This window comes from Tympanuchus pallidicinctus, unplaced genomic scaffold, assembly GCF_026119805.1.
Source record: "Tympanuchus pallidicinctus isolate F22 unplaced genomic scaffold, pur_lepc_1.0 scaffold8, whole genome shotgun sequence".
NCBI classification, from domain to species: domain Eukaryota; kingdom Metazoa; phylum Chordata; class Aves; order Galliformes; family Phasianidae; genus Tympanuchus; species Tympanuchus pallidicinctus.
The window spans coordinates 51,364,333-51,378,775 of record NW_026294802.1 but is presented as its reverse complement, the minus strand read 5'-3'; the positions used below and the strand labels follow the sequence as shown (position 1 = coordinate 51,378,775).

General features: G+C 55.6%; 2 protein-coding genes across 8 annotated transcripts; one reads left to right on the top strand and one right to left on the bottom strand.

Moving 5' to 3' along the window:
- Nucleotides 1-3,248: 3,248 nt before the first annotated feature.
- On the top strand, nucleotides 3,249-8,334 carry ASB6 (ankyrin repeat and SOCS box containing 6). 4 transcript variants are annotated; one of them, XM_052668889.1, is made up of 7 exons: nucleotides 3,249-3,365; nucleotides 3,484-3,708; nucleotides 4,100-4,281; nucleotides 4,666-4,772; nucleotides 5,190-5,298; nucleotides 5,766-5,864; nucleotides 6,250-8,334. In XM_052668889.1, the coding sequence occupies exons 2-7, from the start codon at nucleotides 3,527-3,529 to the stop codon at nucleotides 7,017-7,019; spliced, it is 1,449 nt and encodes a 482-aa protein (XP_052524849.1). In that variant the 5' UTR covers nucleotides 3,249-3,365; nucleotides 3,484-3,526; the 3' UTR covers nucleotides 7,020-8,334. The 4 variants fall into 4 exon arrangements, with proteins under 4 accessions (XP_052524849.1, XP_052524851.1, XP_052524848.1 ...); XM_052668891.1 differs by having other exon boundaries at nucleotides 3,261-3,708; nucleotides 6,250-7,022; nucleotides 7,857-8,334; XM_052668890.1 differs by having other exon boundaries at nucleotides 3,267-3,391.
- A 599-nt stretch (nucleotides 8,335-8,933) lies between these two features.
- NTMT1 (N-terminal Xaa-Pro-Lys N-methyltransferase 1) lies at nucleotides 8,934-11,663 on the bottom strand. Of its 4 annotated transcripts, none has more exons than XM_052668903.1 (5): nucleotides 11,586-11,663; nucleotides 10,825-11,130; nucleotides 10,188-10,382; nucleotides 9,794-10,046; nucleotides 8,934-9,405 (listed from the first exon to the last, which is right to left on the bottom strand). In XM_052668903.1, the coding sequence occupies exons 3-5, from the start codon at nucleotides 10,347-10,349 to the stop codon at nucleotides 9,149-9,151; spliced, it is 672 nt and encodes a 223-aa protein (XP_052524863.1). In that variant the 5' UTR covers nucleotides 10,350-10,382; nucleotides 10,825-11,130; nucleotides 11,586-11,663; the 3' UTR covers nucleotides 8,934-9,148. The 4 variants fall into 4 exon arrangements, with proteins under 4 accessions (XP_052524863.1, XP_052524864.1, XP_052524862.1 ...); XM_052668904.1 differs by having other exon boundaries at nucleotides 10,188-10,388; nucleotides 11,063-11,130; XM_052668902.1 differs by having other exon boundaries at nucleotides 11,063-11,130; nucleotides 11,586-11,662.
- Nucleotides 11,664-14,443: the final 2,780 nt, after the last annotated feature.

Genomic DNA, 14,443 nt, shown 5'->3' with positions numbered 1-14,443 from the left:
CCCTCTCACCGCCTCTATCTGCTCCACGCGCAATTTCCGAGCTCGCAGAACCCTTTCCCACCCATCCCGGCCCCCGGAGGAGTTGTTTTAACATTGGCCGAAAGCTTTCCTTGCGCTCTTTCCCTTGGAGCAGAGAGGGGCGCGCATTTCGATGCAATCCGGCGCTGCCAAATCTGATCTTCCTGACAAGGCAGCGGCTTCCCGGAGCTCCGCAGATTGCGGCTGAAGGCAAATTTTGGCAGTCTGCGAGTCCGCTGTGTGTGTGCGGGGCTCCCAGGGTGCCCGGCCCCCAGCCCCCCTCCCGCTATTGACGTTTATTGGCCCCAGTGTTTGGCCCCGGGGTTGCGTTGCAAGGCTGCAGCCTCGGCGTCCCTTCGGCTGTGTGACCGCAGGGATGGTGGCACCGGCACCCTCGGTCGTACATCCTCTCAGCCCCACTAAAACCATCTCTTCCCAGCACGGAGGTGATGCCGCAGGAGGAACAACGCGGCCCCGGAGCGCGGGGTCCCACCATCAATGTGACAATGGCTTCTGCTGGGGCGCAGCCCCGTGGCCAACACCTCCCCCCCCGCCCCATCTGCTTGTCCAGAGCCGATGTCTTTCATTCCATCCGCAGCATTAAATAATTAAAAGGAGGGAATAATCACCAGCAAAACCCCCTCGGGTTCGCACTTCCTCAGGCCCTCTGACGGCCGATATTTTTTTGGGTGAAATACGACCTTTTTATTTATATATATATATATTATTATTTTTTGTAACGATCAAAGGGGATCAGAGCTCCAAAGGAAAAAAAAAAAAAAAAAAAAAAGAGGCCAAGCGTTTTCTTATCCCCAATCCTCACAGCCCGGTGAAGTTTCTTTAGACACGCAAAGATTTACACACCTTTCTGCGGGGTGCCTGCAGTTCCCCGCCGCTCCTCACGCATTTCCATGGGCAGGACAGGAACAGTAAAGCATTGAGAAACCAGGCGGCCTTCAGCCGTAGCCCTGTCGGCCCTTCAGAGGGTGAGCGCCTAATGGCTTTTTTTTGAAGTAGGGGTCAAGGTTGGGCTTGCTTCCCCCCCCCCCCCCCCTTTTTTTTTTAAATAAAACAATCTGTATTAATGCAATTTCCTTTTTAGCTGTAGGATTTAACTTCTACTTCTTTTTTTTTTGGGAGGGGGGATTGAAAAATGAGTTTTAAGTGATTAAAACTGGTGCTGGCTAAAGGAGATCCCGGCACAGAGCAGAGCGTTGGGCGGAAACTGAGCCAAGCACGTTCACTGCACCTAACCCTGAGCGCATGGGCTCCGATCCCACACTGCGGGGCAGAGCAGCACCGACCCACTGCGATGCTGTCTGTGCTCCTTGGCGTGTTTCCTTCTTCGTTTTTTCCCACCTTAGAACGGAATGAATGCAGTGAATTGAGGCGCAAATCGATGCTCCGTTGTGTCTTCCCAGCAGTGGTGTCACACTGTGGGGCAACTCGAGGGGCAGGGGCTGCAGTGCCTTTGGTGGCATTGCACACCCCCAGCCCCACGGGAAGGTTTCTCCCCCAAACCCCTCATTCCCCACTTTCCATCTCCTTCTTTCACTCCTTCCTTCTCCCTCTCTCTTTCTTTCCCTGCCAGCAATCCCAATCCCAGATGAACCAATACTCCGTGGCTCTGCTATTTCCCTTTTATTCCCCCCCCCCCTCCTTCAGCAGTGAGATGGGAAAAGAGTGAACTACAAAAAAAAAAAAAAAAAAAAAAAAAGAAAGAAAGAAAGAAAAAAAAAATCAAAGCTGCACATATTGGATCCAGATGTGCTTGCAGCCCTTTCCAGCAATTTAATTAAATTCCCCCAGACAGCCAGGAGGATTTCTTAATGATCAAATTTCCCTGGCTTTCCTCCTAAAATGCCCCTCTTTCTTCGGCTCGCCGCTGCTCTGTCTCCCTGATGGATGGCAGCTCACATTCCTCCCCGCCGCCCCGCCGGGTGCTGCCAGCAATGGCACAGCCGGGCACCAACAGCGAGCGGTGGCACCGGGCAGTGGGTATGGGAATGGGGGGGGGGAAGGATCATCTGTGGGGGATCGGGGTTTTTGGCATTGCTGGGGGGGGGGCACAAAGAGAGCACAAGGGGACACAAGGAGGACACAACAGGGATGCAAATGGGATGCTGTGAGGACACGGTGTGGATGCAGCAGGGATGTGGCAGGGATGTGGTGGGCACACAACAGGGACACAACGGGGACATGGATGGGACACGATGGAGATAATACAGGGACATGGCAGGGGCACAACAGGGTCGCAGCAGGGACATAGCAGGGACATGGCAGGGACACAAACAGGGGCAAAAACAGGGATACAAACAGGGGCACAGCAGGGACACAGCAGTGCTACAGCATGACACGATAGAGACATGACAAGGCCGCAGCAGAGTCACGTTAGGGACGTAACAGGGACACCTACTCACAGCACTGCCTTCTAAATGATTTCTTCTCTAACAGTGCCTGGTGTGGGATGGACCTGCCTGGTGCCTTGTGCTGCCAAATGTCTGGGGATGGTGACAGTGCCCACCACCCGCACCACGGTCTGGGGAACAAGGAGGGATGGGAGCAACACCACGGATGTGAGCATGGTGCTGAATCCCCAGCAAGGGGAGCTGAGAGCCCATGGGTGCAGTGCAGGGGGGGGGGCACCCACTGCTCTATGGCTGCAGTAGGGGGCGCCTTGGAGACATGAAGGCACCTGCACCTTTGGGTGCTCCCTGGAGGGCGATGGGGGGTGCGTGGGGCTGCAGGGCCGTGCTGCACATCTGCACGCACCCGGTATGGCATGGACAGAACCAGAGCCATTGAGGGCAATGGGAGGGGGCTGTCACTGCTAGGGGGCGGGATGAGCATCTGTGCATTGGTGTGCGTGTGCACTGGTGTGCGTGCACCCGCTTGCAGGCACGCATCATGCACGTGAGAACAGCTGCGGGTGCGTGCACCTCTTGCACACCGCATCTTGCAGATGCAAGTGGGGCGTGTACACACCTGAGGCGTGTGTGTGTGTGTCTGTGTGTCTGTGAGCATGTGTGTGTGTGTGCGCGCGCGTGCACGTGCGTCTCGCGCCCACCAGCACCTGCTGCGCGCGCCCCCGCCCCGCTCCCGTTCTCCCGCTGCCCCCTGGCGGCCGCGCGCGCACTAGCCCCGCCCTCAGAGAGGCAGCGCCCCTCGTTAGACCGCGCCCGCCGCCAGGCCCCGCCCGCCGCCAGGCCCCGCCCACAAAATGACGAAACTGGCGACTTCCGCTTCCGGCGGCGGGGTCCCGAAGTGCGGGCGGCGCGGCTGTGTTTTGTGTCGCTGCCTTCGGGCTTCGCTCCGCGGGGCCGGCTTGGGGCCTCCGGGGCGGCCCGGTGGGTTCTGCCGGCGCTGCCTCGAGGTTCTGGAGGGGTGGGGTCGGGAATTTTGGGAGCGAGAGAAGTGATGTTTTTTTAAAACGCGGAACTATTCGAAATTCATGTTTGTTTTCAGAGGGGCAGGCGGCCCCGTGGAAACCAGGCCCGGGTCGGCCTGAATGTGGACAGGCGGCACCGCTGTGCGGAAGGGCCCTGCGGGGCTGGTGTGCAGAGCAGAGTGCTGCAGGATGCCTTTCCTGCACGGCTTCCGCAGGATCACTCTCGAGTACCAGCCCTTGGTGGATGAGATCTTGGCGTTGCTGGCGCTGCAGGATGCAGAAAGGCAGAATGCACTTGAAAGGTAACTGACCGGGCTCCAAGCAGAGCTCTGAGGATAAACACCTGCTTGATGGTGGTGGCTGGAGCTCTGCAACTTCGGCACTGGAGCAAACCCTGTCTCAGTGAGGGCCATTTTTCTGAGGGCCGTTCTCCTTCTATCCTTTGGGAATGCGGGATGGAGCAGAGCAAACGTGAGGCTGTGTGTGCTCCTCAGAAACTGGCTGACCCACAGCAACAAAAACTCACTAGGGTTTCAGCTGCACTCCAGTACTGCTGTATAACCCTGTAGCCAGCAGTTTACAAGAGAACAGGAGAAACCTGGGGTTTTTCTCCCTCCCTGCTTTGACCCTTGCAAGCTCATAGGAGACACATACTGCCTGGGTGAGTAACTGGTTATTTTCATTCATTTCCAGTCATGCCTGCCTGGGCAGCAATGGAAGCCAGCTCTCAGCAATGAGACAAGTCTTGGAGAGGGAAGCCCACTCCCCATTCTACCAGGAAGGTGTGAGCTATACCTTGCTGAAGGTTACTGAGCTGGGGCTTGTCGAGGCTGCAGAAGTACTCCTGGAGTTTGGTGCAGACCTCAGCTTTGAAGGTATGGCTGTGGGAAGGGCACTGTACTTGACTGCTCCTTGGGCTGGCTGGGAGGGGCTGGGTGGTGAGAAGCTGCCCCTGCAAGGCAGAGATAGCTGGGACAAAAAGGGAGGGGTGCTGCTGGCTCCGGCCTCAGGTTCCCACTACTGGATTTGATAGATTAGATGTGCCTTATCTAAATCCAGCTATAAGAATGGGCTGGGGGGTGGCCAGAGAATGGGAGCCATCTTTGAGGGCTTTTGATAGAGGCAAAGCCATTGCAGATGCAGGACCTGGGGCATCTGTAACGACTGCTTCTGTGGGCAGCTGTTCTCAGTGCCCACCCTGGCTGACGTGTTCCGTGTCTGGGAAGACCCTCGGTTCTGACCACGTGTTTTGTCCTCAGACCCAGTCACCTACTACACCCCCCTGCACATTGCAGTGCTTCGCAACCAGCCTGACATGGTGGAGCTCCTGGCACGCCACGGGGCCGACATCAACCGCAGAGACCGGGTACGGAATTGACTGCTTGGACACAGAGGTGCTCCAGCTTCCTTGGGCCTGCAGATGACCAGTCTGTGGGGTCGGCCCTCTCTGCTGCCCCTTCCAGAGCCTGCTGCGTGCCATCTGCCATCAGTGGCCTCCCAAGCTGCTGCCTGCACCGTTCCAGTGCTGTGGCAAAAGCTGAGACCGCCTTTGGCCAAGCAGATCTGCCTCTGCTGTGGAGCGTGTGGTGGGAGGAAGCTGGGGTAGATCAACCTCTCCCTGTAGACATAGTGACACTGGGGAGGGGGCTGTCACTTGTTTTTTGGGGACAGGATGAATTATCTGCTCTGATGTTGGCCATGACGAATGGCCCCATCGGTGATTCTCCAGAGGTACTCATGAATAGTCCTTAATACTTGTGTGTTTTCCTCTTGCCCTGTACAGATCCATGAGAGCAGTCCCCTTGATTTGGCCAGTGAGGAGCCTGAGAGGCTGCCGTGCCTCCAGCGGCTGCTTCAGCTTGGGGCTGACGTCAACGCAGCTGACAAAACTGGTTTGTGGGGTGCTTCCAGCAGGTGGGCTGGAGCAGGGCATGGGATCTGTGTACCTTCACCTTGCTGCTGCAAATTCTGCCTGCTCTGAAAATTGATGCAGGCTGCAGAACCTCCCTGGTGTTCTGTGCTGTCTCCTAATGTCTTGTCTGCATTAGATGCAGCAGGAGGCTAAAAGCAGCTCTGTACAGCCCATGGAAGATGGGGGAGAGGGAGATGAAGGGGGGGGGGAAAGGGGGGGTGCTCTAAGAACCACTCTGCCATCACCCATGTGCCTTCTGGGGCCACCACCAGCCCCAGCTGCACCACCACAGCTGTGCTCCGTCACAGCAATGTTGGGAGCCTGCTAGCAGAAGGGCTGTCTGCCTTGTGATTAGCAATTGGGTTGGTGGGATGGATTCTTTTCCTTCCTTCTGAGGGTGTTTCCAGGTGGAGCACTGTCTCATCTGATTGTCTTTTCATACTGCAGGAAAGACAGCGTTGTTGCACGCCTTGTTGCACTGTCATTGCAGCAGTGTTGTGGATCTGGATGACATCACAGAGAGCATCCGTCTCCTGTTGGAAGGAGGTGAGGGCAACGGCTCCCTTCTCCACTCAGAACCCCTCTAGGCCTGGTGCTTGCTGATTCTTTGTACAGCACCAGGTGCTGCCCTCCCAACTCCTTTGTGTTCCCAGCTGAGCAAGAGTAAAGTCCAGAAGAGCACCTGTCCAGGGGTGCTCTGATTTGAAATACTTTTCCACTAGGAAGAAGCACTGTGGCTGTCAGCTGTCTTGCTGTCAGTTCTACAGTGGGTTGTGCAGGTGCATGATGCATTCAAGTACTGCCTTTCATACCTCCTGGTGATACTAAAGGATCTACACCCCCTCCCCCCTCTTAGTATGTCTCATAAATCCATTTTGATTGTGTCCTGCCTTTCTTTACAGCTCCGTTTATGTTCTGTTCCTTCCTCCAGGTGCAGATGCCAGGGCTACCACTGAAAATGGTGACACTGTCTTCACCTACATCATCTTCCTGCTGGGTGACATAGACTTGGCAAGCACGGAGGTGGCAGAGATGCAGAATAGTTTCTGCATTCGTGTCATGCAGCTGCTCATGGCCCATGGTGCCAACCCCAGTGAGTGCCCATCCCTCGAGTCCTTGACCTACCGCTGCCTCCAGAACTTCACGTGTCACTTCCCACTGCTGCGTTTCCTGCTGGAGTCAGGTGCTGCCTACAACTGCTCCCTCCACGGTCCTTCATGCTGGTCAGGCTTTCAGACTGTCTTTGACTGCCTCTGCTCTGACGTCAGTATCCTCAAAGATAGCAGCATCTCTACAGAGGTCATCCAGATGGGTCAGACTGTGCTGGAGCTCATGATGGCCAGTTCACAAACCATCCAGCTGCCCAGCGACTTTGAGGTCGACATTAACAGCTGCAGGTACCATGAGGAAAAGATCAGGAGCCTGTTCTGCTCTGTGAAGCAGCTGGAGCACACCCCACAGGCACTGAAACATCTCTGCAGGGTGTTCATCCGGCAGCGCCTTAGGCCTTGGCCAATAGATGTAAAAATCAAGGCTCTGCCTCTTCCAGACAGGCTGAAGTGGTACCTCCTCATTGACCACACTGCTGTTGGGCACGAGGACCTCAGCCTGACTGATGACTCCTCATCTCCTCATTCTGTGGTCACAGTGCCTACTGAGGGTCAGCACATCACTGCTCTGCGCCTGTTGTCCCTGCAGTGAGAGGTACTGCTGTCCCTGTGCCAGTGGCTTTACTAGTTCTGCCTGTGGTGTCTCTGCTGAGTTTTCAGGGGTGTGCTTTTTTGTGCACAATGCTGCATGCGTGTCTGTGGAGGTCTTGTGGCTTTAAAATACGTCGCAGGGAGGTGGGCAGAGCCCCCGGGGGTGAAGAGGGATCCTGAGCAGTGAGAAGCTGGACACTGCAGGATGAATATGGTTTAAAAGGTGGATTCGCCTTTGCCAGGTGAAAGAATGTGGATTTGTAAGAAAAGGGGTGAGAGCAGGAGGATGGTGTGACCGTACAGGTCTCTGCTCTGGCTGCAGGGTGGGAGAAGCAGTGCCATGAATGGCAGCACAATGAGATGCCTCAGGATGCTGAGAGATGCTGCTTCTCCCCGGAACTGAGCAGCACTGAGCAGGGGAGTGCTGGCATTCAGGCCCTCCTCTTCAGTCAGTGGAAGCAGCCACAGTCCTGCATCTCTGCCTGGATGCGGGTGCCTTCTTCACCTTACCTGGGATTCCAAAACCAGGAAGTTGGAGGGGATGAGGGGAAGTGGGGTTAGGAACAGCAGCCTGAGTGCTCGCTGACCTCACAGTTTTTGCCAAGAGTGCTGAATCCACTCAGCACAGAGCACTGCCTACAAAGGGTGCCTCAGTATTGCTGGACTCCAAGGCAAGCAGACAAGTGGCTGTTCCTTGGCTTCATGTTGTGTCCTTGTGCAAGCATGTGGGATGGGCAGCTGTCTCCTCAGTGCCTTGCTCCTCCCTGTTCCTTTTATCTGCTTCTCTTTCCTTTGGTGATTGCATGCTGAACATTGATGTCCATTGCCTCTTTCCCAGGGGAAAGAAATTGCAGCAGGGCTGCAATGGGAGTTTTCTTGCCAAGCTGCTACTGGAACCCTCAACTTTTGGGGCTCTGCAGGAAGGTCCCAACCTGTCACAACCATCTGGCTGCATCAAGGAGGCATCTGCTTCCTTGTGAAGTGCAGAAGATGCTGTAAAGCTGAGCCCCCCACATTTCTATTGTTGTTGTTTGTCACGGGGAACAGATGCAGAAGAGGAAGAAATGTACTCTGAGCAGATATTTATAGCAAGTGGATCTGGGATCTGCAAGCAGTTGGTTGCAGAAGAGCTGTCTCACCACATTGCCCCTCCTGGCAGCATCTGTTTTTCACCTTTTCCTGCTATGTGGAACTGGAGCTGTGCATCTTGATGAATTGATGTTTTGAAAAAAAAAATAATAATAATAATGTGATAAAATACTTCCCTGCTGTCTGGAATGGAAAATGAGCAATTAAACAAGGCCTTTTAAATAGCATCAAGGTGCATGTTTCTTCTGCAGGAGAGTCAGGGTGGAAGCAGGGGCTCCAGCTGGTTCCTGGGGAGGAATTCAAGGGATGGGTGGCAGCAGCTCTGTGTGGGCTCAGCCCTTGGTGAGCAGCTGGGCCAGTGTTAGCAGTTGTGGTGCATTAGGTGGGCACAAGCCAGTGGCTGGGCAGAGATGCTCTGGATGTGGCAGAGGAGGAGTGTTAAAAGCTAGGAGGCAGCTGCAGCATTTAAGCAGGAGGCGTGGGGCCACTTGTTTTGCTGCAGGTGTGGAGACCCGCTTTGTGGGTTTACAGAAGGCCCTTCTCAGAGCCCCACACCCTACAGCGTAGCGTAAGGCAGTGGCAGAGATTTCTTCTGTTTGCCATACCCAACTTGGTGCCAATCTCAGCCCTCGCTTTTGTAAGCCACAGTGAGTTCATGAGTGGGACACCCAGGCAGGAAAGGGAATCCAGCCTGCCACAGAGATGTACCAAGCTCCTGCTCACAACCAGGGAGCAAACCTGCAGGTGCCCAAGGAGCACATCCCCAACAGAGGGACTCTCCTGCTCCCTGGGTGCTGCATCAAGCCATCTGACAGAACCCGCGTGCTTCAGTCCAACAGCAGGAAAAATGTATTTGGCAAACACCTCTTTTCACAAACAGCAGCAACTGGGAAGACGAAGCCCCATCCTCACCACCAGCCCCACACAGACGGAGTCGCAACGCCCTCGCTGCCCCGCGCTGAAGGCACAGTCCTCACCCCTCCTGACCCCGGCAGGAACCGGCTGTCCTGGTCCTGGAGAGACCTCCTCCCATCAGCACCTTCATCTCATGGCGAAGGTGTAGACATGGTAAATCTCATCGGGGAAGTTCTCCTGGCGCTCCTCGGCCAGGAGGTGCAGCCCGGCCCGGCGGATGATCTTACGGACCACATCCAGGTCCCTGCAGACGCTGCTGTCCACATCGTCCATGATGACACCCTCCTGAGCCATGTTGTCCTTGATGACCACGATGCCGTTGGGCCGCAGGCCGGCACGGCACCGCTTCAGGAAGTCAGAGAGGTGGTTGTCAGTGAGGTGTCCTGGGGGGCAAAGCAGATATTAGTAAATGCAGGGCCGCCAGGCAGTGTGATGGATGAAGGGAGGCTGTGGTTGGAATCCCTCCTGATCCAGGCAGACAAACATTTGAGCAGTGGAAACCATGGGGATGTTCAGCCCGCATCCTGTGTGCTCAGTCCCAGCTCTATCCAACCCACACCTCTCTGCCCTGGCCTCAGAGTTTGGAGGGAAAAGATGCCACAGCGCAGCGCCCTCCCACTGCCCCTCTGTGGGTCAGACCCCCTACCCAGTCAGGCTGCAACGCTCACGTCTTTGTCTCCAGCAGCCCCAGGTCTCCTCAAGCCCCTCCCTGCGCATGTTGGGGTACCTGGGACAGGCAAGTGAGACCCTGCTAAGCCGAGCGACCCTCACCAATGACCCACTGGATCCAGATGACGTCGTAGGAATTGGGCTCAGGGCTGAAGTCCTGGAGGCCACAGCAGAAGTAGTTGCGCACCCGCCTGCCTTCCTCCCCCAGGTAGCTCTTGGCCTTGGTGAGGAAGTCCTCGGTCACATCCACCATGTCCACAGTCTTGAAGAGGGGCAGCAGCAGCCTCTTGGTGATGCGGCCGATGCCAGCCCCGCAGTCCAGGGCGCGGGTTGTTCCCGTTCGGTTGGGGCCATCCTGGAGTGACAGTGTGAGGGACGGAGCTCAGAGAAATGGGACGACCGTGTGGGAGCTCACAGAGCAGCAAAGAGGGAAGAGCCCAGCTCTGCTCAGGGAAGAGGACAGAGCTCTGGGAGCACAGCAACCCACGGCACCTACCCGCAGAAAGCGCTGCAGGAATTTCCTGGAGCTGTTGATGTCGATGCTGGAGATGTGGCCGTAGCCCCCCAGCATGCCGTCCACTGTGGCGGGCACATCCTTCCAGTACTTCTCTGCCTTGGAGTAAAACTCAAACTCATTCTCCACCACCTCACTCGTCATGCTGGCTCGGGGCACGGACCCTTGTGGGACTCACTGCTCCTCCAGGGGGGAAGAAATCACAGGTGAGGCACAAAGCCCCCCCACCAGGTGGGGCTCCCAGCGCGCCCCCCAGAGAAACAGCATCACCACCCTCCCCTTGTTAATGCCACGGCCATGAAGATCAGCTCTGTGAGCACCCTGACTTGGGGCTGACACCCTTTATCACCCCCTAACTGGGCTATTTCAAACCCTAAAATCCTCCTGGGGAGCAGAAAAAGGAATAAAGTGTTTTCAGAGCCTCCCAGGCAGGGACGCTTCAGCCTCGCTCAGCAATACCCCATTTCTTCCTTTGAGGGCTGCCCCAGCCTTTTCACCTGTTCTGCCTCCTCTCTCCAACTTAAGAGCATTAACGTTTTATGTGTTTATCTGCACTGACAGCCCCATCAGTCACCTCCAATTACATCTGGAGTTGCTAAAAGTTCTTCTAAGCACCTACCTGAGGATTGTAAATCTCAGCCGTGACCACCAGTTAGATATATGTGCCATGTAATAAAGTCAAGGTATAATCAGCAATACAAGCTATAAATCCCCCCCAGACATCCCATAATTCAAACCGCTGTGGATGTGATTAACTGCGCCGGGGATCAGAAGTGAGATTTAAGGTGGCCAAAGGCTGAATTTGAGGACTTCAAACACCTTTATAAATAAGGCAAAGACCCCGTTAGACACAAAACCTTTCCTACGGCAGCGGAGGCAGTTTCGGGGTCCTCAGCTTGATGTCCCAGCGTGGCTCCGCTGTGACCTAAGGGAGGAAAGAACGCAACTGGAATCTGACAGCACGGCAGCCCCGAAAGGAGGGAGGTGAGAGCCGCTCCTTCCTCAGGGCCGCCCCACAGCGCCGTGCATGGGGCGGAGGTTCCGAGAGCTGCACGAAGCGGGGCTGGCAGCGGCACCGTGCTGCTGGGCGCCTCCCCCCCCCTGCTGTGTACCGGGTGACACGGCCCCGCCGCTCCCGCGCAGCTGCAGGCCTCAGCCCGGCTCCTGCGGCCCAGGACCGGCAGTGACGGTTTGGGGCCCTGGGAGCCGGGGGGAAGAACGCACAAAGGCCTAAAGCGGCCTAAAGCCGAGCCGCTCTCCCCCCCCTCCTCGCCGGCCGCTGCCAGGGGCTCCCGACCCCACAGCCCCGCGTCGGGGTCCCGGTATCCCCCGCCCCCCCACCCCGACCTCCCCTCCCACTCGGACGCCCCCAGCCGTTACCTCTGGCCGCGGCCACGCGCCGTGAGGCGGCGCTCGGCGTGACGTCACGGCGATGTCACGTGCCGAAAAGGGGGCGCGGCTCGGAGGCCGGACGGCGGAAGCTCCGCCCTCACCGCCGAACCGACCGCCTCCGGAGCGCCGTAACCCGGCACGGCCGCCAGGAGGCGCTGTTGTCCCGCAGTGCCGCTGCCGTCGGAACTTCGCCGCCTCCCGCGAGGCCGGGCCGTGCGGAGCGGAGCGCAGCGTGCGTCCATCGGCGGCCGTCACGGCGCGGAGCGGCACCGCGTGCCCGCAGCCCTGAGCCTGCGCCGCGCTGTGCCGCGCTCCGAGTGCGGCTCTCGGCCCCGAGTGCGAAGCCGGGGGAAGCAGAGCAGCGTGGCACGGCCCGGCCGAGGGCTGGGCAGCTCCGCGAGCCTTCCTTTTTCCTTTTTCCTTTTTCCTTTTTCCTTTCCCTTTTTCCTTTTCCTTTTCCTTTTTCCTTTTTCCTTTTTCCTTTTCCTTTTCCTTTTCCTTTTCCTTTTCCTTTTCCTTTTTCCTTTTCCTTTTCCTTTTCCTTTTCCTTTTCCTTTTCCTTTTCCCTTTTTTTTTCCTTTCCCATTTCTTTCCTTTTTCTTTCTTTTTCCCTTTTCTCTTCCCGTCCTTTGCCTTTTTTCCTCTTTCACTTCCTTTTCCCTTCTTTTCCTTTTCTTTTTCCTTTTCCCTTTTCCCGTTCCTTTTCCCTTTTCCATTTTCTTTCCTCTTTCCCTTCTTTTCCTTTCCCTCCTTCCTTTTACCCTTTCCCCTTCCCCTCTTCCCTTTCATTTTCCCTTCTTTTTCCCTTTTCTTTTCCCTTTCCTTCCCTTTCCCATTTTTCCCCTTCCCTTCCCCTCTGTCCAGCCCCAATCACTGTGTGATCCCCATGCACTGAGTCCCCTCAGACCCCATCCCCACCCCATCTACTCCTTAGCACTCACCTCTCACTCCCCTCCATTCGAGGCAATCACCGTTCCTGCAACATTCAGGATTACTTTTTTTTTCCCCTAGGTACTTAATCACCCCTATTACCCTTTTCTGATTAATTAATTCTAATTAATTTCACACTACCACTTGGAGGTGAGTTGACCAGCACTGCACGCGTTGCTCCCAGTGACCAGCATGCTGTGTGCCCCATTCAGGTGCCAACGATCCGGGGGACACAGAGGATCCCACACCCCACACACGCTGCCCTGCGCCCCACACCTCCAGCACTGCACTGCAGTGGGTTTGGGACGTCACAACAAATTAGGTCAGTGCTCTCCTTGTGCTGCTGGGAGCCACCAATGTGCCCAGCACCAGCTAAATGTTACACACTACATGCTATACACTATCTGTTGTACACTATATGCTATATATTATGTGCTATATACGATATGCTCTTTGCTATATTTATACACTATATGCTATATACTTTACTAGATGGCAGGTGACAGCTACAAGATACTGGTTATTAGCAAGAACAGTGTGTATATAAATGTTCTCTCTATAGACTGTGTATATAATTTTATGAACATAATACTGTGTGCATGTACATACACAGATACAGTTTACTTGCACCACACATATATGTACATACTTACACATTTGTACATACATACACACGTATTCCATGCCACACACGCCATACCTACACACACGTGTATTTACACAGCACAGATACATGGATACATGCATCTATACGAGACATAAATATATCTGTGCATACATAAAATACTTGTAATATGTATACCTGTGTATGTGTATCAGTATATGTGTGTTTCCAGATGGGGCAGTGGCAGGGAGAGAAGAGGATGTGGAGGGTGAGATGAGGGCGAAGGGAAACCGCTCCGGGTTACAAAAGCTCCTTATTTGATTAATTGTACTTTCTGTTTGATAAATGTTACTCATGAGTATAAAATATGCAAAGCACTTAGCAAGTTCACACTGTTTAAAGAACTCAACTAACCAAATTAAAATTCCATGATAGGAAGCAAGGCGCTGCAGAACGGCACGGCGAGGCACGCCGACCCTCAGAGCCGACTTCCAGCCCTGCAGCCCCCACAACCTTCCCCTTCCCAGCCCTCCCGAAATGGGGCTGAGTACAAGGGTTGAAGGGGAGCCCTCCCAGCAAGGGGGGGATGGAGCACCCAGTGTCCTCCATGCGTTGTCGTGGTCCTGCCACAGTCAATGTACAGTGAACACGCTGGGGAGGATGCAGTGCTCAAAGGGAGGACTCAGCGGTTGGTGGGAGGATGCAGTGTGTGCTCGGGGAGGATGCAGTGTGCACATGAAGCAGTTTCCCAGTTCCCAGTGCTGGCTCACGCTGGCTGTGCAGCTCAGCCTGGAGCAGGACTGACTGGAGCAGCATGTGCACAGGCAGCAGCTCCCCAGCCTGCACGACAGAGCAGAAAGAATGAAGAAAACCCGGCCTGGATCTGTCCCGCCTGCCTGCTTCCCTGGGCCCCTCTCAAGACTTGTGAGTCCCAGCCTTCAGCCCCCAGCCTCCCCTGCACCCACAAGGGTTGGAGGTTGGCTGTAGACAAGGGTGACTCTCTGGTCGCTCTTGCAGCGCTCTATGGTTAAAGCCATTGCTGGGTGGGGGCACCATTTCTCCAAGCATTGAGTGGATCCACACCTCCTGCCAGAGCAGCTCATGGCACAGCACAGCCCAGTGCAGCCCCAGCACCCTGTGCAGCCGATGCCAGGCTGAGCAGCACGCAGAGCCCCTCGCCGGCTCAGCTTCTCCTTGCAGTCTGAGCAATGATTTAGCACCCATTAACCCACGTGGCTGTAAATCCCGGCACACACAGGTCCCAAACATTTCAAGCAACGCAGTTTGTGTCATTTTGGGATTAGTGTTTACT

Bases quoted from the DNA above. Each gene is read 5' to 3' on its own strand.
- ASB6 (XM_052668889.1), top strand. From the start codon at position 3,527: ATGTGGACAGGCGGCACCGCTGTGCGGAAGGGCCCTGCGGGGCTGGTG. The intron at 5,299-5,765 runs GTTTGTGGGGTG...TTCATACTGCAG, and splicing joins CAACGCAGCTGACAAAACTG to GAAAGACAGCGTTGTTGCAC. The intron at 5,865-6,249 runs GTGAGGGCAACG...TCCTTCCTCCAG, and splicing joins CCGTCTCCTGTTGGAAGGAG to GTGCAGATGCCAGGGCTACC.
- NTMT1 (XM_052668903.1), bottom strand. From the start codon at position 10,349: ATGACGAGTGAGGTGGTGGAGAATGAGTTTGAGTTTTACTCCAAGGCA. The intron at 10,047-10,187 runs GTAGGTGCCGTG...CTGTCACTCCAG, and splicing joins TCCTGCAGCGCTTTCTGCGG to GATGGCCCCAACCGAACGGG. The intron at 9,406-9,793 runs GTGAGGGTCGCT...TTTGCCCCCCAG, and splicing joins CTGGATCCAGTGGGTCATTG to GACACCTCACTGACAACCAC.